This window comes from Tasmannia lanceolata, unplaced genomic scaffold (assembly GCF_043159265.1).
Source record: "Tasmannia lanceolata isolate RefF3 unplaced genomic scaffold, GAP_Taslan_0.1 ptg000004l, whole genome shotgun sequence".
NCBI classification, from domain to species: domain Eukaryota; kingdom Viridiplantae; phylum Streptophyta; class Magnoliopsida; order Canellales; family Winteraceae; genus Tasmannia; species Tasmannia lanceolata.
In genome coordinates, this window is record NW_027518681.1 from 9,961,870 (window position 1) to 9,988,111 (window position 26,242).

A 26,242-nucleotide genomic window follows, 5' to 3' on the forward strand; every position below is an offset into this window, starting at 1 on the left:
ATCCCTTTAGGTATTCGCTAGTGAAATGTCTAAGTACCACGTTCTCCGACTTGAATATTCCATTTGCGGGTTTCATGATCTTATCTCCGGTGCTATGTGTTCCCTGATATTGTCTTGACGCTAATTAGGGTAGTTCCCACTCTTGAGATCCCACTCAACGTACAAATATAGGTCCAACTTGACTAAGGGGTTTTTCTAATATTTCATCAATCACATGGTGTAGTTAGAGTGAGAGAAAATTGGATTATTTGCAATGAAATGGTCTTGCAAGGTCACATAAAATGCCATATATCCTAACAAGCCTCACATTAAATTGAAGAATGCTAAGATTGCATTTGGCAACCAATCTTTAAAACGATTCCTCGTATCTGTAGCTCTGGGGAATTATAGAAGGTGGAGAACAATGTTTGGTACAGCGGCTCACTCTGCTCGCTTCTGCTTTTGGCCGCTCCCGAACACAAGTTTTAGGTGAAAATCACGAATCACTTCAGAGATATAGCACCGCTAAAACTTATAGAACGACTGTCAAAGGTGGCCTAAGTTGCTAGTTCTTTCTCAAAAGAGAGGCCTTTAGTAGCTATATCAAAAAATATTTGGCGATTTTGATACTTGTAGGACTTGATCAAATGGATTAGATGTCCATTTTTCTTAATATATTGTATCCTATTATGATCTTGAGTTTGTGAACCATTTACTCAACCCGACCTGAGTTCCAATCCGATGAGGTTCAACCCGACCCAAACCAACCCAACCCAACTTGAGGAACCCTTTTTTTCCAACCCGAACCCGACTCGACACGAGTTTCAACCCGACCCAACCCAAGTTTTTAAGCTTACTAAAAACTAAAAAAATGATAAATAAAATGTCGGGTTTCACTCGGGTCAGGTTGCCCAAGCCCTCAACCGGGGTTGAGAAAACACAACCCGGACCCGACCCCAACTTGAAACACACCCAACCAGACCCGACTTTTTTTTGGGGTTGAACTCGACCCGAGTTGCACCCCTAGGCCTACTTTGTTCGGGGTAATGCAAACCATTTATTTGATGGCCCTTGAGATAGAAAGGGTGTGCCCAAAAAATCATCTCCCTAGGATCATCCTAACCCCCAATTGTGGAAATTTAAAAGGGACGGGTTTGCATTTTCTCAGCACGCGTGTGTGTAAGGGATTTGCTAGCATCCATCGCAAGAAAGGATTCCGCGGTGGGCTGTTGCATGTGAGAGCAGCCACCCAGACTCACTTTTCAGCAGATTCTGTCTTCATTCATGAGGTGATGCTCTCACATGCAACAGCCCATCCGCGAAAGGCCTTTTGGGATGGACTCTAGTAAATAATATATAAGAATAATTATGCAAGGACGATGATATTTTCACTCCCCCTTCATTACGTATGCGCCCCCCTTATAACGTGAACAGTTGGCAACTTTAACGCTTTTTGACGTCAAATCACGTCAAAAGAGGCGCATAACGTACTGTAGGGGGGGTGAAAATCCAGTTACAGCCTTGAGATCACTCTTTTTTTTCTTCCTTTGAATATGAACTCAAATGCTTGAAGCAAGGATTCTTACACAGTTACACCAGTAGAGAGACTTTCTTCTTCCTAGCTTGGAGCTGCCATTGCAAGTTGTAACAGCAGGGAGAAGGGGTGCAAATATCAATTAAAAGGCTTAGGAAACGGTTTCTTCCTCTTAAAATCTGTCAAATATAATTTTTGGGTTTTAAGGGAGAAAAGAGAGGCTTTCTGATCAGGGTTTTTTTTGGGGAGATAGATGGAGCTCTCTCTTGGAGATTTTTGGGCGTAGAATAGAAGAAGAAGAAGAAGAAGAAGAAGAAGAAGAAGAAGAGAGCCCCATCTCCCAACAGCCTCCATTCTCTCCAACATCCCAACACCACACCCATCTGTTTCCTTAACATCTTTCCCATCCAAGACCGATAGACTTCATTTCCATCCTCTTCTTCATTACCCATCTCACCCAATTGCAGCCCAACATCCATTTTCATCTCCAATCCGATCCCCTACACAAGGAAATCACACTCTCTCTTCCCATTAGGGGTTTTTGGAGGAAGAGTGATTTTGGAAAAGAGGGAGCTCTAGGCTCAGATCTCATCTCTATTTCCCTCCCACAGCTCCTCCTCCATCAGCTACCCCTCGGTAAATCCTAATTCCCCTCTCTTTAATTTGAATGAAAATCATGTTCATCTTGCTAACTGAGGGATTTAAATTACTTCTGTTGCTTACCATTGCTAACCATGTTAGTTTAGGGTTTTAAATTGTTTTTATTGCTTACTGTTATCATTCATGCTAATTTAGGGCTTTAAATTTTGGGGTCTTGGTTGCTGTTTTGATGAATTTGGGAGCTTGAGGGACTATTCCTTCTGTCCATCTTCTTGTGTTGGGTGTTCCTGTGATCCGCTGCTGTATTGTGGTTGCCTTTTTCTTTTGCTTTTGCTTTGTCTGTTGATTTGTTTTTTTAGTTGCATTTCGCTCTCTTTGCTAGAGCTTGTTCTCCCCATCAAATGTGATAGGGGTTGTCTTTTATTCTTCATGTTGTATCTTTTCCTTTATATTAATATATCTGGTAGGGGTCCTGCCTAACCCCAGCTTACCCATAAAAAAAAAAAAAAATTTTAGGGCTTTAAATTGTTTTTGCCATTTACTATTCAAATTTCTTCACATCATCTGCTTTTAAATAATTCCATGGAAAGTTGGAGAGTTGGATCAAAATTCCATCCGTAAATAAGAAAAGAAGTCCCCTGCTTGTTTCCTTTTGGGAAATGGTAGTAGCACAATCACGTTTTAGCATTTGCACCATTGTAGCTTGTCTTTTCTTCTTCATTTGACTTGTGAGAGCTTTTTATAGGAACTGTTAAAATCTTTTGACAGATCTTTGAATACTAAAGGACAAGATAGGTTAGTGCAAATATGAAAACACGGTGGTGCTGATATCATTTCTATTCCTTTCTTTTCGGCCTTGACTGATAATAACGAGGGAAAGACGAGGGAATGTTTATGGCTTGCGATCACAAGCTTCACGATTTCCGAGGCTTGCGGTCGCAAGACACAGACAGTCCTTTGTCATTTCCATCTTGGACTCCTAGATTAAAAAACCAATCAAGGCAGGATCGATTAATGTCTAAAATAAATAAGGCTCAAGTACATGAGACCGGGCTTAACCGGGCGGGGACGGTGCCTAACACCTTCCGTCCCCGTAACCAGGCAGCGAATCCAATCTATGGCAACGTGGACGCATTTGAAGAGTCACTAGTGCGTCCTAGGCACTATCATAAGTGTCGACTCTAGTCAATCCTCATAAAACCCGGGTTCATGCCTAGGTTTTCTTGGAGGATAACAATAATGAGAGGGAGGGAAGGACGCTCACAGGTACTCTACGCCGTCTAGGATCCAAGCGCTAACACTCCCTAGTTGCCCTTGCTTCTTCACCTTCTTCACAAAGACAGAGCCAAAACCACACCCTTTACACGAGTGCCAAAACTATCCACAAAGCTTCTACTTTGTTCTTTAAAATACTCACCTTGAAGACGGTTTTCCTTTTATTTTTCTGTTGAAGTCGTATGCCAGCCAACCTTTTTTGTCGTTAAGGTAAGTCCTCAAAGCCGATTGCATGTTTGCCCATATAAATAGGGAACTTCTATTTATAAAACCTGCTAACTATAGGCTCTAAATATAAGAGTCTTATTAAAACCATAACTACGTTAAATAATTGAAGGCAACCACAACATTCTCCACCTTGGCTTGAATTTGATTCATCCATCACCTGTAAATATCTTTCATAACATAGTCTTTTCCATCTCACCCTGAAGGCTGCTAGTTCGACCCAACCTGTTAAATGTTAATTAAGTTCAAGCAATGCTTGAACTTCTCCACTCCTTGTGTGCACGGCCCTTTGGCACCAAGCATGCTTTATGCTTTTCTCTACGATTTTCCGAGCTTCTTTCGTTTTTCTTGTAAAGTCACTTGCACTGAATCACTTTTTTGCCTTTAGGTAACTCCAAAAAATCCCAAGTCAGATTTTTCTGAAGAGATTTCATTTCTTTGTCCATTGTATCCTACCAATGCTTGGAATTTCCACATGATACTGCTTCTTGAAATGTGGATGGATACCACTCTCAGTTACCAATGCAAAAACCATCATATCCTCATAACCATATATTGCACAGGTGGCGTATGAGTTCTTTGAGATCATCTAACTTGCGATTCTGGATGGTGCACCTGCTACTAATCCTGCTCTGTAGTCTATCTTTAAGAATGTCAACTTGAATATTTTCCTTTGGTACACCTCTTGGATTGTCAATCTCCACTTCAATAGTCTCACCTGTGTCCCGTGTTCCTTCTCCAATCTACTTATGTGACTTCAACATAGAAGACTGATCGAAAACAACATCTCGACTGATGGTTAGTTTGTTAGAAGAAGGATCCCACACTCTATGTCCCTTGGCCCCACTAGCATATCCAAGAAAAATACATTTTTTTTTTTTGGATTTTGGGTCAAGTTTAGAGTGTTGATAATTCTTAATATGAATATATGCAGGACAACCAGATACTCTTAAAATAGAATAATTACTAACTTTACCAGACCATTCTTCTTATGGAGTTTTGCATGAAATTGCTATTGAAGGCGATTTGTTGTACCAAGTAACAAGCTGTATTAACTACTTATGGTCAGATGTCCTTCTCCAATCCAGCATTGGTCAACACACCGTGAGCTCTCTCTAATAGAGTTCTGTTAAGCCGTTCTGCAACTTCATTTTGTTGTGGAGTTTCTGGGGTAGTAAAATGATGAACTATGCCTTCGCCCTTGAAGAACACAATAAACTGAAAAGACTTATATTCGTCCGAATTGTCTATCCTTAGACACTTCACCTTCTTGGCAGTTTACTTATCAATCATGGTTTTCCATTGTTTGAATGTAAAAAACACCTCAGATTTTCTGTGCAGAAAGTAAACCCATACTTTTCTAGAGAGATCATCGACGAATGTCACAAAATAAAGAACACTGGCCTTTAAAGTAATTGGGGCTGGTCCCCATATATATGAGTGCACATAATTTAAAATGCCCATGCTTCAATGAAGTGAATTTTTAAAACTCACCTTACATTGCTTGCCGAAGACACAATGCTCACAGATATCTTACTTGCAACTCTTGACACCCTTGAGTAGTTTTCGATTATGGAGCTCTCTCAAACCATGCTGACTCATATGCCCCAACCGCATATGCCATAGCTATGTCAAATCAATCATACCATCTTCTTCGGTAGAAATGGCTGCTCTACCTGCATTGTATTTCCCATAAACTCATATAGATGATTTTTAACCATCTTTGCCTTCATGATCACAAGAGAACCTTTAAAACCTTAAGAGTTCCAAAATCTCCGGTAAACCGACATCCAGTGGTCAAAAGTTCCCAAAGAAATCAAAATTTTCTTTACCTGTCAAATCAGGGAGGGTTCGGTGTTGATCTTTACAATGTCTCCTTTGGGTGGGTCCCAGCTGCACGTGTTGGATGCTTTGTGGAAATAGGGAAGGCCGAGGTTATCAGCAATTCTTTTGTTTCTACCACCCGGGGTGTTATCCAGACGTAGGTGAATTGCTCGAATTTTGATGCAGGCGAGGATGGATTTGAGGATTTGCTGGTTGTGGTTCGGGGCTCGATCATGAATTCTGACATTTCTTTCGAGCCAAAGGTGATATATTACAGCTCCGTAGGCCATCTGGATAGCGATGGAGGATTGGCCTTGATATTTGAAGGTGGCTCGGATCCACTCTTCTTCCTCTCTCAGAGTTTTCGATGGCTTTCGTCTGTGAGTGAAGTGGCACAGGACAGAATGCCAGAACCAGGAGGAGTACGAGCAGGCGAAGAATAGATGGTCTGTGTTTTCGGGTGTGGAGTTTCATAGGGGGCATATGGTTTCCCGGGAGGAGCCTGGGAAGGTGAGTCCGTCCCTCATGCTTAGCTTGTGTTGGACAGTTTGCCGCAAAGTGAAGCTGTGTTTGGGGATGTGCGCTGCAAACCGGATTGTAGAGCACCATTGAACTTTCGGCTTGTGGGGTCTAATTTGATTCTAAGCATTGCGAGTTCTGAAGGTGCCATCTGATGAAGGCTTCCAAATTGCTCGGTTTGGTTTCCGAGGAACGATAATAGCAGTGGTAAGGAGTCTGAAGGTCAGTGGGATGTTGGCTTGTTGGATTAGTGTCTCGTCTTCCATTATTAATGAGTTGATCAATTGTAGCCCGAGGTGGAATGGAGGTTATCAAGGTTCCATTGGAGATCAGGGTGTTTATTGGTCTTTTGGGGTGCCAAGGTTGAGACCAAAAGTCGATTCGAACTCCATTTCCCACTTGGTAACAGACATGCTGTTTTGCTATGTCCCTGGCTTTTAGGATGCTTCGGGCGCCACATGAAGGACCGGTGGGGATGTTGATGAGCCAGAGGTTGTGTCCTTGACATATTTGTGATTGAACCAATCTGACCAGGGAGACTTTCACCCACTAAGGAGGAGCCAAAGCTGTTTGAGTTGAGCTACTGTGTTTATGTCCTGTAGCCTCTGTAGGCCTACTCCACCCTCAGACCTTGGGGATCACAAGGTAGCCCATGAGACTGGATGGTAGGTTTTCTTGAGGCCACTCTCTGCCCAGATGAAGTTTCTGAGGATGCTTTGAATTGTTTAAAGAACTCCGTGAGGATGCTTTGAATTGTTTAAAGAACTCCGGTTAGGATGTTGAAGGAAGCAGACCATTAGATCTGAAAGGAGTTATGGATTTACTTTTTCAGCTCGATTCGTCCGGCTCTTGAGGGAAATCTGTTTGTCCATGAGGCAATTTTATTCTTGATCTTGCTGAAAAGAGGTTAACAGTCTTTTGCAGATTATCTGGAGTTGGTGAGGGGTAACCCAAGGTATTTGATGGTTAGTCTTCCTTCTTCGATGCTTAGGATTTTGCTGATAGAATCCTTGTGGGGATTGTTGTCTTCACTCTTCTTGATGTTGGCTTCGAGCCCAGAGCAAGAGATTACCTTGAGAGAATAGGGTGGAAATTCGTCTTTGTTGATGGACTTCTTCCATGATTGAGGATAGCATTTCCATGGTGATGCAGAACAGGAGAGGGGATAAAGGGTCCCCTGTCTTAGGTCATTCGAGGAGTGGATGGAACCACTAGGGGAGCCATTGACTAAGAGTGAGAATGAGGAGTGTCAGATGCATTGCTCCACCCATCCGCACCAAACATCATTGGATCCAATCTTTGCCATGAAGGAAAGAAGAGTCCCATGCCTTACACTATCAAAATATCTTCCTCAAGTGCATTGTGATACACATCTTTTATTTCTTTTATGGAAGTTGTGGACTAAGTCATGGTTAAGCAAAATATTGTCTTGCATTACCCTTCCTTTAATGAAAGCTGATTGCGATGGGCTAATGATCTTGTTGATAACCAATTTGAGTCTATTAGCCGTGACTTTGGTGATTGTCTGGTAAATGAAATTGCAAAGTGAGATGGGTCTAACCCTTAGAAGCAGGAATCTTCCCTCGGGGTGCCGCTCCCGACTCGGAACCTCGATTTGGCACTCCTTAGGAAGGAGCTTCCAGGGAGCGCGATCCCGAAGAGATGGAAACCTCTCCCATGAGCTCCCAACCCGCTCTTATCACTCCATTAGTAACCCTTTCACCAACTTACTTGCATCAAACTCCTCCAACTATTCAAAGTACTTCATTGGAGCAAGCACAGAGGCAAATCTTCAGAAGGCATGAGAAAAGAGGGCATGAAAATGAAGACGGCTAGAAATTACTACTTTTGATGTACTTATAATTTGAAAGATTTATTAGAAGATAGTTAAAAATTAGTATTTTTTATGTACTTGAATTTTGAAAGACATGTGATGAAAATATTCTATGATTTGTGGACACGGAAACGAAGTGTCGGACATGGCGAACTCCCAAAATTTAGAAACGGGGACACGCCTAAAATAGAAAGTACCTATAACATGATTTGTGGACACGGATTTGTGTGCCGAGTTTCGACACGGATATGAGGTATCTAACATGGCAACCCCTAAAAATCTACAAATAGTGTCACACTCATACACACACACATATAAAGTCACTGACACTTCTAGCAGTACACTTAAAAGTGTCTAAAGGAGTGTCGACACAACATAAAGGAGTGTCGACACAACACGACACGACACACGTGTCGGTAATAAATTCAAAGTGTCGGCCAAATCATAGAAAATATTACATTAACGCTCCCACGATGCTCCCAACCTTAGACTCTTCTAGACCCCCCCGACACCCGCTTCATGCTTCTATGCTCTAAACATGTTAGGAGAGGAGGCATCATTGGTTTTAGGGATCAAGGCAATAAAGGTGGCGTTTATCTCAGGGAGAAGCCGACCCTTGCAAAAGAAATGAAGAATGACAGCTATGACATCCTCCCTTATCAACTACCAGACGTGCTGGAAGAATTTGCCATTGAAACTGTCCGGAAAGAATTTTCCGGTGAAAGAACATTAAATGCACATCGGTGACGTGCAACCAATTGGTCATTTGATTTTTGCAAGGGTGCCCCTGAGTTTTGTACTATATATAGCTTTACAGACTACTGATACTTACACTACAATAATTTTTTTGACAATGACACAAACTCACCTTCTCTTTTATTATATAACTGGCTGTCAAAAACTATTACAACTCCCAAAAAGCTCTCACTAGCCAATCAAAAAGGAAAAGACATTGACAGTTTGTCTCTTTATCAAAACATTGTAGTTAAAATATCAGTACGCTATATATATATGAGGAAAAAGAGTATGCGGTTAAGCGCACCATGCATATGTGCGGTCGAGGTGGGTTCTGCTCTCCCATTGGCTGTTTGAAAGGTGGGACCTAATCGTTGCTTTTTCTAACGATAGTTGAAAAAAGGGAGAAAACCCTCTGTGATTGACGCAAGACCCAAGCTTCTTCCGTACCTACCCGTATCTGTCTTTCTCTCTTTTTTGAAACCTTCATTTCTTTGCAAAGAAAAAAAACAAAAAAAAATTCTGCTTCTTGCAAGACCCAAGCTATGTGATTGACGCAAGACCCAACCCTTCATTTCTTTGCAAAGAAAAAAACAAAAAAGAACAGTGAAGGAAAAAAAGAGTTCTGCTTCTTCCAAACCAGGTTCGTGCATGGTGCTTCTTCAGCTCTCTTTTTTCTTTTTTTTTTTTTCCATTTTGGGTTTAAGTCACTGATTAGGGTTTCTTTGCTTGTAGATTTCAATTTGAACGGAAATCCGACGATCCTCCGACGGGAAAACTCCACCAGGTTAGTACCTTCCTTCCTCAACTGTTTTTTTATTTTTTATTTTTTCTCCAACCAGGGTCTTACTGTTTATCTCCATTGATTAGGGTTTCCAACTAGGAAAAACCCTCAGGCCTTATCTCTAGTTTAGCAAGAAAAAAAAATGGGGGAAACCCCCTCTTCTTAAACCCCCACCAACAGTTCCAAATGAAGAAGAGAGCTTTACCTTATTGAGAAGACACCCTTAAGCGGTTAAGCCTTTATCTTGAGGTGCTTTCTCTCTCTCTCTCTCTCTCCTCCATTGATTATATGTTCATATCTGTTTTGTTTATGAATCCTTTTTTTCTGTTAAAATGATATCAGATTTTAGGGTTTCGTTTTTTAATCCCTTATTTCTGGAATAATGAGGAAGTTTTATGAGAGTTCATAAGAAGTGGGTTTCATTTTTTTGAGTGTTCTGTTAACCGCATATCCATCACTCAGCTTTTACAAAGCCTCATGACAGTGACTATTAGAAGAAGACATACTCTTTTCATTATAGTTTTTTAGATAATTGTCATATCTTAATACACCCTATTGGTATTTTTAGGGTAATTTTCCAACTTTAGCTCCATTTGTAGGTAATTTTTCATTTAAAACTTACCACATCTGTCACAAATCACAAAAAATCGTAATGATTACTTTTTTTTTCGATTTTCTGCTTTTGCTAGCCACCTTTGCACTTCTGCCAATCTTTGCAATAATGGATGGCCACAGGCCGAGAAGTGGCCTTGGAGAAAGTGGCTAGCAAATCCCAATACAAAAAAAAGAAAAGAAAGGGGATTTTGCAAAATAAGTCCTCTACTTTGCTCTATTTGCAAAAACAGTCTTCTCGTTTGACAATTTGCAAATAGGGTCATCACGTTTTATAAAAATTTGCAAATCAGGTCATGCGAACAATTAGTGACCAAACTTCCTCATTATTCCAGAAATAAGGGATTAAAAAACGAAACCCTAAAATCTGATATCATTTTAACAGAAAAAAAGGATTCATAAACAAAACAGATATGAACATATAATCAATGGAGGAGAGAGAGAGAGAGAGAGAAAGCACCTGAAGATAAAGGCTTAACCGCTTAAGGGTGTCTTCTCAATAAGGTAAGGCTCTCTTCTTCGTTTGGAACTGTTGGTGGGGGTTTAAGAAGAGGGGGTTTCCCCCATTTTTTTTTCTTGCTAAACTAGAGATAAGGCCTGAGGGTTTTTCCTAGTTGGAAACCCTAATCAATGGAGATAAACAGTAAGACCCTGGTTGGAGAAAAAATAAAAAATAAAAAAACAGTTGAGGAAGGAAGGTACTAACGTGGTGGAGTTTTCCCGTCGGATTTCCGTTCAAATTGAAATCTACAAGCAAAGAAACCCTAATCAGTGACTTAAACCCAAAATGGAAAAAAAAATAAGAAAAAAAAGAGCTGAAGAAGCACCATGCACGAACCTGGTTTGGAAGAAGCAGAACTCTTTTTTTCCTTCACTGTTCTTTTTTGTTTTTTTCTTTGCAAAGAAATGAAGGGTTGGGTCTTGCGTCAATCACATAGCTTGGGTCTTGCAAGAAGCATAATTTTTTTTTGTTTTTTTCTTTGCAAAGAAATGAAGGTTTCAAAAAAGAGAGAAAGACAGATACGGGTAGGTACGGAAGAAGCTTGGGTCTTGCGTCAATCACAGAGGGTTTTCTCCCTTTTTTCAATTATCGTTAGAAAAAGCAACGATTGGGTCCCACCTTTCAAACAGCCAATGGGAGAGCAGAACCCACCTCGACCGCACATATGCATGGTGCGCTTAACCGCATACTCTTTTTCCGTTGATCTTGTAGAGCATCATGACCTGCATGATCTTGTAGAACATCAATAGCTTTTCTTGGCAGAACCGATTCAATTCTAAAGGCCAAAGGGACATAAATTTCTTTTACGATGAATGGTTTAGATCATCAGAAGAGGTGGGCACCACCATTTTATAAAATGAATCATCAAGATTAATCGAAAATGGGACCCGCATTGTGGCTTGTGCCTCACTGTATTACAATTTGGTCAAAACATACTAAAGCATTCCTCTTGTTAACATTCTGCTTAGTTTCAAATTGTAAGGCTTACATTTTGTAAGCATCTTGTGATACATGTGTATTGTGATCAGGGCTGTTGATCAGGTAGGGACCATCAACCTTATGCCCAGGAGTACAATCAGATAATCTGCTCAATCAAAACCCACGCTTAGACTGCCCAAAAGGAACTTTCAAACGTTTTTCTCATTTCACCTCTCTTTAACTTTTGTCTTCTATCCCAAGAGCAATTTAAGAAAAATTAGATCTCGCAGATCTGGGAAAGCTCTATCAGCGACCTTGAATGGCGTATATCTACTCTCTTTAAGAGGTATTTCTTGTTTCCCCTCATTTCTTAGAGTTTGTAGGTGTTTTTCTTCTCCTTTTCTCCCGATTTCTAGGTCTGCGGTTTTTTATCATGTGTCATATCCATTGTCTCCTTTTGCATTTTTCTTTTTCAGATCATTTGTTCCAACACTATATTCATTGTACCATATTGGTCTCCCTTTCTCGCTGTATATTGGAGACAGAAGAGAACTAGATTAAATTGACGAATGCGTTGTTATTTGATTATCTCATGTTTATTTTAGATTATAGTCGATTAATTCTAAGATTTATTAGCCCGTTAAATGAGTACCATATTTATTGTTACAAATTATGATCGTAATCAATAATTTTAAAAGTATGTGCGTATCACTATTTCTAGATTTTTAGATGTTGACATGTCAGACAACTCGTATCCGTGTCAAAACTCGACACACGAATCCATATGTACAAATTATGATCATGTACTTTTCATATGATTTTTCTTTTAAAAAAAATAAAATAGATAAACTGTTTCAAATTAGTTTAACAGTTTCCGTCGGAGCGCTTTTTCCCATCAAAATTTAGTTTTTACCCATTCTTGAAGAGAAGAGCATCTAGGTGTCGGTTTTAAACTAAGCATTTTCTCTGAAATATACTTTAGGATCACTCCCCATAATTTGCGTGCAAGGAAGCAATGAATCATGATATGGTAAATTATTTCATCTGCGTTCAAGCAAAATACATCAACTAGCTAATTATATTCTTTTCGTTTTGAATCTCCCACGTGTTGATTTTCTTGTTGCAGTTCATCAAAATGACACAAACTTTAGGAGGTGCATCGAAGCGCCACACATTTGCTAGATACAATGTACTTTTTTGTTCCTTTCTATGATTCTGTTTATTTGTGCACGATCGGATCTAATGTTGCCGGGTGGATTTCTTAAAACTATTGATAAAATGTCCTCTGCTTTGGATGCTTAGGATTGCTCAATTTATGATGGACCAACATTTGTACTTGATTAAATCGTGACGAGTGGTTGGACTTGATGTGAAAATCGCACCACCAGATAATTGAACTTACGATTTCACAGTAGAATAATGATGCACGAGACCCACACATAACCTGGGGCCTGCTTGGACACACCTGAAAATTATATGCATATCTATCTATCATAAAGAGGGAAGAGAGTTCCACTGTTGACACCCACGTGTTGGTATTTCACTATTTCCTCCTTCCTTGGCCATTTTTATCATTTCTTTATGCCTTTCCTAAACTCCCAAAAAACTAAGTAAATCAATGAAAAAGGGAAAAATACCTAAAAAACATATGAAAAAAAAAAGAAGGAAAAAAAAAACCTAAATCTGCTATCTTTCTCGGACATATCGCGATACGCACAAAATGATGTCACTTTCCTTCTTTTATTCGCTGTCTAACTCTTGGGTCCTATTTAAGTTGTCCCTTTCCTTCTTTTATTTGTTGTCTAACTCTCGGGTCCTATTTAAGTTGTGATTTAGCATATGATAATTTTACTTCATATAGGTACTTCAATATCATGTTAACTGCCAATTATCTTTTGAATATTTTTTCTTTCTTCTCTGCTCATGTTTTGTTGTTCAGTCAAATTTCAATTTCTCACCTTTAACATCCACCCGTGCGATGCACGGGTTGTCCCACTAGTAATCTTATATGCATAGAATAATGGATTTTCGTATGATTTTTCCTTTAAAAAAAAAATTAGATAAACAGTTCCCTATTGAAGCTCTATTCCCAGCATTAGCAGCTTCTGGTAACTATGTTTTTTGTGCACTAAAGATTCAATTTGATTTCTATTCTGATTTGTTGCCTTAATCTGTGAGCAGCTTATTTCAAATCCACATTGATAAGCCTTGGAAATGGATGAAATCTGTAAGGAGCTGGATGAAGTTAAAGCTGCTATGGAGAAGCTTACGGCAACGTATCATGCAAAAGCACAACTGTCTGAGAGTTTAACGAAAGCTCATAATGAACAACTCACTAAGGTCAAGGAGGCAAAAATGGAGATTGAGAAGTTGACCCAAGAACTAAATGCAAAGAGAGAAGAAATTTCTCTTGCGAGTCAAATGTATGAAGATCTCAAATCTAATTTGCAGCAAAAAGAATCGATTCTAAGACATTTGAGCTCCACAAATGATCAGCTCCAGAACAGTTGTGAAGAGAAAGTGCAGAGACTTGAAAGGGAAAAAATAGAATTGGTCTCTGCTTTGGATGAAGCAAATGCTAAGATAGAGGACCAGGAGAAAAATATTTGTGCGTACAGGGAAGAGATTGAAGATCTGAAGGGACTTTTGCCTGTCTCACAGAAGAAGTGTTCTGATGCGGAAGAAAGAGCTAAAGCAACTAAAGAACTTAGCCAGAGGGATGATTTGTTGCTGCAATTGAAGGAGGTGATCGATAAAGCTCTGGAGAAGCTAATAAAGTGGAGGAATGAGAAGTTTAAACATCCCGAAGAAGCACAAGAGAAGCCTCAAGACCAATTTCGGGCTGGTATGAATGGGTGGCACTTGGAGAAATCCAAATTGCTCGACGACATTTCGTCTTTCCAGGCAAATTTGGAAGCCCAAACTACAGTTTCGGAAGGTCTTCGCTCCCAGTTACATATTTGCAACCAAGCTCTAGCTCACGAAGAAAGCCGAAGGATATTGCTAGGGCTTCAACTGTCCGGAGCAAAAATATGCGATGACAATGTTGCTGCAGAGCATGAAGAAGCAATATCAATGATAGAAAGCTTGACAGTCCAGAGGGATGAAAAAATTGCAGCCCTGAGAGACTCGTTGGCAATGAAAGAGACACTTTTCAAGGAGATGGAATTCGTAAGAGCGTTCCTTCAGCGTGAGAAGCAAGAGGCGAATCTTCGAAACGTTGTTGTTGAATCTTTGAAAAAAGACAAACAAATTCTGAAAGAATCAGAAAACTTGGTGAATCTTCGAAACGTTCATCAGGAGGATTTTAATGAATATAGTGATGTTGAGGAGCTTCACAGCTCTTTACCCCTAGACAAGGAATCACTCGAAGATCTGGTCGTGATTGGTTCTCCTGTTGTTAAGGTTGCTTTCACAAATGATGTAATGGGTTCTTCAGTTCCATCATCTTCATCTGCCATTGGTTGTTCTGGGACACCAACAGGGAAGAATATGGCCGCCGCTGCTGGCAACATATCTGGACATAGCTTGGTTGGTCGTGGTTCAACTGGGGTACAATGGAGACCTCACATCGCGAGTTCATTTCAGAATCTGAATGAAATAAAAGATGGATCAAAAATTGCAAGTGCTCAGCGGGAAAAAATAACCACTGTTTATCAGCTACGGGAATCAATTCTTCAGCAATACTTTGAATTTTTCAATTGTGCTGGCAAAGAGGATCTTAGGAAATTGAATGGAATACGTGATGATCGGCTTGGTTCTATTCTTTATCATCGCGAGTTAACTGAATCCCCATTTCAATGTTTCGATGATATAGGAAAACTTGGTCTTTCCAAGAAGCAGAGCAATAGACTGATGCGCGATGCATCAACTGGGCTTTTTAAGGATCAGAGATTTTCTTAAGGGCAAATCTCGCAAAGAGAGAAAAACCCAGAGATTTTGGCTGGGTTTTCGGGGTAAAAAAAAGGCATAAAATAAGCGCCAATATGTGTTTTTTTTTGAGATTTTGTGTGGGTTTTCAGTAAATCTCGCCTCCACCTTCTCCATCTCTCTTGTGAAAAGTCTCTGCCGATATGTGCTTTTTGAGATTTTGGGTGGATTTTAGGACTAAAAACCTGCGAAAACCCATATCTAGACCTTCTCCATCGCGAGAGGCCATACCTTCTCCCGCTTTTTCCGCCGGCACCATACCTCTCTCCCTCTCTCCCTCTCTCCCTGATCACCAGTACCATACCATGCCTTAACTCCCTCTTCCTGCAAAAAGGAGCAAAACCCTCCCATCACTCTCATTCTCCTCCTGTCCCAACACTGCCCCATTCTTTATCAGTTCATGGGGACTCTGAATTACGAATTACTGCACTGCAATTTTTTGAGTCGATAAATCTGACTCTCACGAGAGAGAGAGAGAGAGAGAGAGAGAGAGAGAGAGAGAGAGAGAGAGAGAGGAACGGATTAATGTTGACCAACACTGCCATGGCTCGGGATATTGCTAACATCATGGCGTGCGAGGGTGCCTAAAGAATGGAACACGATGAGTTTCTCGGGAAATGGAGTGAGTTTATTAATCTGCAGAGGGTTCATTTGAGCAAGGAATCCATGGAAGCTGTCGATATGTATCAACTATTTGTCAGAGAGGGAAATGGCGAGTTTGGGGCTGTCATTCCATTTGTAGCCATGGTGATGGTGATGTTGCAGTTCCTGAAAGTCATGAAAGTCACTTCAGCTTCATCTTCTACAGAAATACACTCGCCACAATCATCCACTTCCCTTCTTCCTTCAAGGTCTCTCTCTCTCTTTCTCTATTTCATCTTATGACCCTCATATTCATTTACATATTAAATGGATCGCATTTCAGTGGTGATTTTAACAAAGGATGCATCATGGTTTTAATAGTGATGTTGATTGGATGGATGATGATTTCATGATAAATTTTAAAACCTGTCACCAAATTACTCTTTAGGTGTATGCTTACTGATTTCTTCAGTTCTCTCTTCCGTTTGCATTTGGTTTTCTTTTGTTCTTTGATTCCTGATCATTCTTGGGAAATTGCAGGGTGACAGATTCGTCCCAGTCAGATCTATAATGGACTTTAGCATAGCCTATTGCTTGTTAATGAAACCAAGGAAAGAGAAGGTGAACAAAGCATTAGTTCTCCTTCGAAAGAGGCTTACAGAAACTTTAAAGATGAATAGAACAAAGCATTGGTTCTCCGAAACTTTTAAGATAAATAGAACCAGAGAGGACTTTAGATGCCCCAAAATTGTAAATAACTACTATTTGAACTTCCTGGATTCAAGCAGTATCCATATCTTAGCAATGGCCCTTGGAAATATGGTGTACTTGTGTGATGCTTCAGAGGGGTCTACGTCGGAGCTTCTGTCCGTGAATGATGAGAATGGTCCTGTTTAGACAGAAATCTTATATACCAAATGAGGTTGAAACGAGATTTATCATTGATAGAACACCATGGGCAATATTTCCCTCAGCCCAAAAGGCACTACAATAGCTTCATCCCCCGAGACCTAGCCTACAAGGTCAGATTGCCCATACTTAAACTAGAGATTGTAGTTGAGTAATGTTCCTTCGATTTTTGTTGACTTCTCATCTTTAGATCCCCAGTAAGCATGTTGCTCTGTTTCTGAGACTAATACTTGATGCTCTGTTTTTGAGACACTAATGCTTCCTTGTTGCAGGTTTGGATTATGTGGCCAATGAGCAGAGATGAACTATGCAATGTAAATACACTTCAAACTTACCTTGCATATGAGAGGTCTAACTAGAATTGAGAATTGGATGGTTTTCAAAGGTTGAAAGATTCTATTTCATGGGGGAGGCTTGCGTCATTGCGTAAATATAGTTCACACTTACCTTGCACATGAGAAGTCTAACTAGAATTGGATGGTTTTCGAAGGTGGAAAGATTCTATTTCATGGGGGAGGCTTGCGTCATTTGACCTTTAACTGTTTGAAAGAAAAACTAAATGTTGATGTCATTTTCGTACTTAAATCGAACCCACCTTATTTAATAATTGTTAAAGTATAAAAGATAAATACTACCTTTCTCCAACAGCTTAAGCTTTCGGAGAAGTTGGTAAGTTAACATGGTATCAAAGCAAAAAGGTCTCGAGTTCAAACCTCCCGGATAGCAAAAATGCACATGTGATGGTCGGCCCAAAGTGGGACCACATGTGCCATGTGTTTGCCAAGTGGGCCACACGTGCGGGGGAGTGTCATAGTATAAAAGATAAATACTACCTTTCTCCAACAGCTTAAGCTTTCGGAGAAGTTGGTAAGTTAACAATAATCATACATCCATTTGTTCCTCACATGGATAGCTTTGTTTTGTGTGTTTTTATTGCCTTTTGTCAGAATCATTTATCACCATGTTGTACATTATAATACACATCCCGAACTTTTTGACAAAAAGAATAATCTTGGTCCTAATTTTCATGGACAGATGCTCAACTTCACAAACGGCAATTTAAATGAGGGAAGGATCCAAACTGTTCTTGACTAGGTTGAGGAGTTGCAAGCTTCAGAGCATGTGTTCTTTCATCTCATTAGTAAGCTAGGGTAAACCCATGGCATGGCAGTTTTACCATGAGGTTGAAGTTGCAGAAGTGTCTCTTATATCATTATTTATCCAATACTTGGAAGTTAATTCGAGGGGGTCTGATCTTGTCAATGCATGGATCTTGACCATTGATTTTATAGAAAACTTGACCTTTGGATTGGTATGTGGTAGATTAGGCAATTTAGGTAGATTAAGCGATTAACAACTAAGCTAGATTAGTAATTAGAATTTCTATTATTATCACTTTCCATGATTATGTATATCTTTGCTATGTTTATCTCTTTTGAGTGTTCTATATAAACATAGCAAGAAGAAACTTGACCAAAATTTGGGTAGAGTAGCCATTAAGCTAGATTTAGTAATTAGGACCTGTTCAACTCATAATGCATTGGATCATCACTGATGCCAATGGGAAAACTGAGATTATGTGGTTGGTTTTGTTATCATTTTCACTACCGTTGCTTGGTTATCATTCGTAATTCTGATGTGCAAATTTTTCCCATTGGAACTTACATTTTCTTCTTCTTTACTTTTTGCACGGGAGAGTTGGTATTATTGGAGAACAACCTTTTATACCTCTAAAATGGGTTTCGAGTACTCTTCTGCTTGCCCATTATGCATTCCTAATGGAAAGAGGTAAGTTGAGAAAATTTAATTAATTCATTATTCTTCCTAAAAAGACAAAAATCAGCCTCAGGTTGTTTAGTTTACTAAAAAATATTCTTTGGATATAGGACTATTGCTCCATGGGAGATACAGAAATTGTCTGGCTGAGAAAACACATAAAATAAAAACTCAAATTCGTCGAAAAAGTCATGGCTTTGATTTAGTAAAACACTGGAAAACTGTGAACAGAAATTATCTAGCTGAGAAGAGAAGCAAAGAGCACCTCAAATTCATCAAAAAAAATCATGGCTTCGATTTAGTAAAAGGGAAGAAAATTATGAACAGAAATTGTCTAGCTGAGAAGAGAAAAAACCATGGCTTTGATTTGGTAAAGCCTCTTTATAAGCAATTTTCTTTGGTTTTTTGATGTGGGAACTGTTGTTGTTGTTCTTCTTCCTTTCTTTTGTTTTTGTTCTTGTTCTTGTTGTTATTTATTCACTGTTGTTATTGTTGTTGTTTTACAAGGATAAAGAGTCTCTGTAACATATATAGTTTAATTGTTCTGTTCGTTGTACATTTACATGTACAATCGTACATTGGTAACAGAATTTCATGAAGCCATCTCTTCCATGAGTGAGTTCTTATGCGTAATATTCTGAACAATTGAAAATAAGATCTTCAGATTCAATTTCTGCTGATAATATGAGGGGTATCCATTACAGAGCTGACTGAGCAACTTCCATTTTTCCTTATTTCTAATCTTTTTTCCACACTTTTGTTTTCTATTTATGCAGGATTGGCAATAACATTTTCAGGCCTTGGCAATAACAAGGTGTCACAGACCTTTCAGAAGAGCTTTGTTCAAAGTCTAGAACATCTTAGATGATCAATAAGATTAACCAGAACCACGAGTCAAATGTCAGATATCCTTGACAATCTTTACCGAAACATAGGGCTGATTTGGGAGCTCAACAACAACATAAGGAGGGCTCTAGCTCCTTTACAAAGTCGAAGAGAATCAGATAGCGGAATGCAATGCTCTCCCCACCCTGATCCTAATGCTTCGTTCTGAGGATGCTGCTATACATTATGAGGCGGTTGGTGTGATAGGGAATCTGGTCCATTCATCCCCCAACATAAAGAAAGAAGTTCTCCTTGCTGGAGCTTTGCAGCCTGTTATTGGTTTACTGAGTTCCTGCTGTTCAGAGAGCCAAAGGGAGGCGGCTTTGTTACTTGGGCAATTCTCTGCTACAGATTCAGATTGCAAGGTTCATATTGTACAGAGAGGTGCAATCCGACCTCTGATTCAGATGCTTGAATCCCCGATATACAGCTTAAGGAGATGTCAGCCTTTGCACTTGGGAGGTTGGCACAGGACATGCACAACCAAGCTGGTATAGCTCACAATGGTGGTCTAGTTCCACTGCTAAAGCTTCTTTACTCCAAAAATGGTTCTCTACAACACAATGCTGCATTTGCTCTTTATGGTCTTGCAGACAATGAGGACAATGTGTTCGATTTTATCAAGGTTGGAGGTGTTCAGAAGCTTCCAGATGGAGAGTTCATTGTTCAGGCGACCAAGGATTGTGCAGTCAAGACATTGAAAAGACTGGAGGAGAAGATCCATGGGAGAGTATTGAAGCATTTGTTGTATCTGTTGGACGTTGGAGAGAAGGTTCCAAAGCGATTTGCTTGGCTCTTGCTCAACTTTGTTCACCTGATGACTGGAGAACTATATTCATTGATAACAATGGACTTGAGTTGCTTTTAAATCTTCTTGTGTCCAAAGATCCGAAGCTCCAGCATGATGCTTCTGTAGCCCTGTACAAGATGGCTAACAAGGTGATGTCCCTCTCTTCTATGGATGGAGCTCTACCATCACCAGCACCACAGGTATATTTGGGTGAGCAATATGTAAACAACGCCACACTGTCCGATGTTAGATTCCTAGTTGAAGGTAGAAGGTTCTATGCCCACAGAATTGCTTTGCTTGCTTCTTCGGACACATTTCGTGCAATGTTTGATGGTGGTTATAGGAAGAAGGATGCCAGGGACATTGAGATTCCCAATATAAGATGGGAGGTATTTGAGTTAATGATGAGATTCATCTACGCAGGCTTAGTTGATGTTACAATAGACATTGCACAAGATCTCCTCAGAGCTGCTGATCAGTATCTCTTAGAGGGTCTTAAGCGTCTATGCCAGTATGCCATTGCACAGAATATATCTCTGGAAAATGTTTCGAGCATGTGTGAATTGTCGAAGGCCTTCCATGCCATGTCGTTAAGGCACACCTGTGTCCTGTTTATTTTGGAGCAGTTTGATAAGATGAGCACTAAGCCTGGGTTCTCTCATCTGATTCAGCGTATAGTCCCTGAAATCCAAAGCTATGTCTCTAAAGCATTTAAACCTAACCAACGGGGTTCTCGCCTGTAGATTGCAAACTGGTGACCTGGTTGTAGCTGACACATCTGTTGAACATTGTACAGTGGCGATTTTGCCATTATTGGCATCGCTGATGTTATTTTGAACAAATGAGGAGCAAAATGATTGTAGTCCGCAATCTCACTTGAAGTGCCTGCTTCTTTCAAAATAAAAAAAAATCAGAAGGAAGCTTTGTCCGAGGGGATTCTGCGAGGGCATTGAAAACGCCTCTCTTTGCTTATGGAAAAATAACCAGCAGTCAGATATAATAGTAGGATATAATGTTATTTCTTCTACAGAAATCCGCTCGCCACGATCATCCACTTCCCTTCTTCCTTCAAGGTCTCTCTCTCTCTGTCGGTTTCATCTTATGACCCTCATATTCATTTACATATTAAATGAATCGCATTTCAGTGGTGATTTTAATAAAGGACGCATCATGGTTTTAATAGTGATATTGATTGGATGGATGATGATTTCGTGATAAATTTTAAAACCTGTTACCAAATTACTCTTTCGGTGTATGCTTACTGATTTCTTCAGTTCTCTCTTCCATTTGCATTTGGTTTTCTTTAATTCTATGATTTCTGATGATTCTTTGGAAATTGCAGGGTGATAGATTCATCCCAGACAGATCTGCAATGGATTTTGACATAGCCAATTGCTTGTCAATGAAAGCAAGGAAAGAGAAGGAGAACAAAGCATTGGTTCTCATTCGAAAGAGGCTTACAGAAACTTTAAAGATGAATAGAACAAAGCATTGGTTCTCCGAAACTTTAATGATAAATAGAACCAGAGAGGACTTTAGATGCCCCAAAAATTGTAGATAACTACTATTTGAACTTCCTGGATTCAAGTAGTATCAATATCTTAGCAATGGCCCTTGGAAATACGGTGTACTTGTGGGATGCTTCAGAGGGGGTCTACATAGGAGCTTCTGTCCGTGAATGATGAGAATGGTCCTGTCTAAACAGAAATCTTATATACCAAATGAGGTTGAAACGGGATTTATCTTTGATAGAACACAATGGGGAATATTTCCCTTGGCCCAAAAGGCACTACAATTGCATGATCTCCCGAGACCTAGCCTGCAAGGTGAGATTGCTCCTACTTAAACTAGAGATTGTAATTGAGAAAAGTTCCTTTGATTTTTGTTGACTTCTCATCTTTAGATCCCCAGTAAGCATGACTGAGACTAATACTTCATGCTCTGTTTCTGAGACACTAATGCTTCCTTGTTGCAGGTTTGGATTATGTGGCCAAAGAGCAGACATGAACTTTCGAATGTAAATATACTTCACACTTACCTTGTATATGAGAATTCTAACCAGACTTGGATGGTTTTCAAAGGTGGGAAGATTCTATTTCATGGCGGAGGCTTGCGTCATTTGCCCTTTAACTGTTTGAAAGAAAAAATAAATGTTGATGTCATTTTCGTACTTAAATTGAACCCACCTTATTTAATAATCATACATCCATTTCTTCCACACATGGATAGTTTTGTTTTGTGTGTTTTTATTGCCTTTTGTCAGAATCATTTATCCCCATGTTGTACATTATAATACACTTCCCGAACTTTTTTATGAAAAGAATAATCTTGGTCCTAATTTACATGGACAGATGCTCAACTTCACAAACAGCAATTTAAATGAGGGAAGGATCCAAACTGTTCTTGATTAGGTTGTGGAGTTGCAAGCTTCAGTGCATGTGTTCTTTCATCTCAGATCATAGCAAAAATCAATCAGAGTTCATAAATCAAAATTATTAGCCATGAAGTTCTATAAGTAAGATAGGGTAAACCCATGGCATGGCAGTTTTACCATGAGGTTGAAGTCGCAGAAGTGTCTCTTATATCATTATTTATCCAATACTTGGAAGTTAATTCGAGGGGGTATCCATTGATTTTATGGAAAACTTGACCTTTGGATTGATATGTGGTAGATTAGGCAATTTAGGTAGATTAACAACCAAGCTATATTTAGTAATTAGAATTTCTATTATTATCACTTCCCATGATTATGTATATCTCTTGCTATGTTTATCACTTTCAGTGTTCTATATAAACATAGCAAGAAGAAACTTGACCACAATTTGGGTAGATTAGCCATTAAGCTAGATTTAGTAATTAGGACTGTTCAACTCATAATGCATTGGATCATCATTGATGCTAATGGGAAAACTGAGATTATGTGGTTGGTTTTGTTATCATTTTCACTTCACCGTTGCTTGGTTATCATTCATAATTCTGATGTGCAAATTTTTCCCATTGGAACTTACATTTTTTTTCCTCTTTTCTTTTGCACAGGAGAGTTGGTATTATTGGAGAACAACCTCTCATACCTCTAAAATGGGTTTCGAGTACTCTTCTGCTTGCCCATTATGCACTCATAATGGAAAGAGGTAAGTTGAGAAAATTTAATTAATTCATTATTCTTTCCTAAAAAGACAAAAAATCAGCCTCAGGTTGTTTAGTTTACTAAAAAATGTTCTTTGGATATAGGACTATTGCCCCATCATGGGAGATACGGAAATTGTCTGGCTGAGAAAACACATAAAATAAAAACTCAAATTCGTCGAAAAAGTCATGGCTTTGATTTAGTAAAACAGTGGAAAACTGTGAACAGAAATTATCTAGCTGAGAAGAGAAGCAAAGAGCACCTCAAATTCATCAAAAAAAATCATGGCTTCGATTTAGTACAAGGGAAGAAAATTATGAACAGAAATTGTCTAGCTGAGAAGAGAAAAAACCAAGGCTTTGATTTGGTAAAGCCCCTTTATAAGCAATTTTCTTTGGTTTTTTGATGTGGGACTGTTGTTGTTCTTATTCCTTATTTTTTTGTTCTTGTTCTTGTTGTTATTTATTTACTGTTGTTATTGTTGTTGTTTTACAAGGATAAAGAGTCTCTGTAACTTATATAGTTTAATTGTTCTGTTCATTGTACATTTACACGTGCAATCGTACACTGGTAACGGGATTTCATGAAGCCATCTCTTCCATGAGTGAATTCATATGTATAATATTCTGCACAATTGAAAATAAATTCAGATTCAATTTCTGCTGATAATATGAGGGGTATCCATTACAGAGCTGACTCGGCAACTTCCATTTTTCCTTATTTCTAACCTTTTTTCCACTCTTTTGTTTTCTATTTCTGCAGGATTGGCAATAACATTTTCTGGCCTTGGCATTAACAAGGTGTCACAGATCTTTCAGAAGAGCTTTGTTCAAAGTCCAGAACATCTTAGATGATCAATGAGATTAACCAGAACCACGAGTCAAATTTCAAATATCCTTGACAATCTATGCTGAAATGTAGGGCTGATTAGGGAGCTCAACAACAACATAAGGAGGGCTCTAGCTCCTTTACAAAGTCGAAGAGAATCAGATAGTGGAATGCAATGCTCTCCCCACCCTGATCCTAATGCTTCGTTCTGAGGATGCTGCTATACATTATGACGCTGTTGGTGTGATAGGGAATCTGGTCCATTCATCCCCCAACATAAAGAAAGAAGTTCTCCTTGCTGGAGCTTTGCAGCCTGTTATTGGTTTACTGAGTTCCTGCTGTTCAGAGAGCCAAAGGGAGGCGGCTTTGTTACTTGGGCAATTCTCTGCTACAGATTCAGATTTCAAGGTTCATATTGTACAGAGAGGTGCAATCCGACCTCTGATTCAGATGCTTGAATCCCCGATATACCGCTTAAGGAGATGTCAGCCTTTGCACTTGGGAGGTTGGCACAGGACATGCACAACCAAGCTGGTATAGCTCACAATGGTGGTCTAGTTCCACTGCTAAAGCTTCTTGACTCCAAAAATGGTTCTCTACAACTCAATGCCGCATCTGCTCTTTATGATCTTGCGGACAATGAGGAGAATGTGTTCGATTTTATCAAGGTGGGAGGTGTTCAGAAGCTTCAAGATGGAGAGTTTTGTTCAGGCGACCAAGGATTGTGTAGCCAAGACATTGAAAAGACTGGAGGAGAAGATCCATGGGAGAGTTTTGAAGCATTTGTTGTATCTGATGCACGTTGGAGAGAAGGTTCCAAAGCGAGTTGCTTTGGCTCTTCCTCACCTTTGTTCAGCCGATGACCAGAGAACTATATTCATTGATAACAATGGACTTGAGTTGCTCTTAAATCTTCTTGTGTCCAAAGATCCAAAGCTCCAGCATGATGCTTCTGTGGCCCTGTACAAGATGGCTAACAAGGCGATGTCACTCTCTCCTATGGATGGAGCTTCACCATCGCCAACACCAGAGGTATATTTGGGTGAGCAATATGTAAACAACGCCACACTGTCCAATGTTATGTTCCTAGTTGCAGGTAGAATGTTCTATGCCCACAGAATTGCTTTGCTTGCTTCTTTGGACACATCTCGTGCAATGTTTGATGGCGGTTATAAGGAGAAGGATGCAAGGGACATTTGAGATTCCCAATATAAGATGGGTGGTATTTGAGTTAATGATGAGATTAATCTACACAGGTTTAGTTGATGTTACAATAGACATTGCACAAGATCTCCTCAGAGCTTCTGATCAGTATCTCTTAGAGGGTCTTAAGCATCTATGCGAGTATGCCATTGCACAGGATATATCTCTGGACAATGTTTCGAGCTTGTATGAATTGTCGGAGGCCTTCCATGCCATGTCGTTGAGGCACACACGTGTCCTGTTTATTTTGGAGTAGTTCGATAAGATGAGCACTAAGCCTGGGTTCTCTCATCTGATTCAACGTATTGTCCCTGAAATTCGGAGCTATTTCTCTAAAGCATTTAAACCTAACCAACGGGGTTCTCTCCTGTAGATTGCAAACTGCTGACCTGGTTGTAGCTAACACATCTGTTGAACATTGTACAGTGGCGATTTTGCCATTATTGCCATCACTGATGTTATTTTGAACAAATGAGGAGCAAAATGATTATAGTCCGCAATCTCATTTGAAGTCAAGTGCCTGTTTCTTTCAAAAAAAAAAAAAAAAGTCGAAGGAAGCTTCATTCAAGACGATTCTGTCGGGGCATTGAAAACACCACTCTCTTTGCTTTATCGAAAAGATATAATAGTAGGATATATTGTTACGGCTATGCACAACTTTCTCATCTCATTGAAATGAAGCTTCTTTGTGCGATCTCTTTCTTTGATGGTGCTTGAATTAAAGATTAGTTCTACAAGTTCTGTTTGCTGTAATTTAGTTCTATTGTAATTCTTTGTTGGGCATTCTCATGATTGGGTATTGGGATTTCTTCCCCCCAAAACCTAACTTAATTTTTCGATCAGTAATAAATTTATTGTCTCCCCCATGCAA

General features: G+C 39.5%; 1 protein-coding gene and 2 pseudogenes across 6 annotated transcripts; all 3 read left to right on the forward strand.

Moving 5' to 3' along the window:
- The first annotated feature begins 1,561 nt into the window (after positions 1-1,561).
- Positions 1,562-15,544, forward strand: LOC143876279 (uncharacterized protein At4g38062-like). Of its 4 annotated transcripts, none has more exons than XM_077378014.1 (4): positions 1,562-2,149; positions 9,261-9,312; positions 9,396-9,558; positions 13,523-15,544. In XM_077378014.1, exon 4 carries the CDS (start codon positions 13,556-13,558, stop codon positions 15,242-15,244), a length of 1,689 nt encoding a protein of 562 aa, XP_077234129.1. In that variant the 5' UTR covers positions 1,562-2,149; positions 9,261-9,312; positions 9,396-9,558; positions 13,523-13,555; the 3' UTR covers positions 15,245-15,544. The 4 variants fall into 4 exon arrangements, with proteins under 4 accessions (XP_077234129.1, XP_077234128.1, XP_077234127.1 ...); XM_077378012.1 differs by lacking the exon at positions 1,562-2,149 and adding an exon at positions 7,809-9,168; XM_077378013.1 differs by lacking the exons at positions 9,261-9,312; positions 9,396-9,558.
- Positions 15,544-24,312, forward strand: LOC143876280 (ARM REPEAT PROTEIN INTERACTING WITH ABF2 pseudogene; annotated as a pseudogene). Its single transcript, XR_013250345.1, has 7 exons — positions 15,544-16,122; positions 19,315-21,286; positions 21,556-22,039; positions 22,189-22,294; positions 23,250-23,344; positions 23,445-23,707; positions 24,103-24,312. The product of XR_013250345.1 is annotated as an ARM REPEAT PROTEIN INTERACTING WITH ABF2 pseudogene (transcript).
- LOC143875632 (ARM REPEAT PROTEIN INTERACTING WITH ABF2-like) lies at positions 21,343-26,242 on the forward strand (annotated as a pseudogene). Its single transcript, XR_013250160.1, has 7 exons — positions 21,343-21,360; positions 21,556-21,707; positions 22,189-22,230; positions 22,996-23,136; positions 23,250-23,344; positions 24,103-24,167; positions 24,304-26,242. The product of XR_013250160.1 is annotated as an ARM REPEAT PROTEIN INTERACTING WITH ABF2-like (transcript).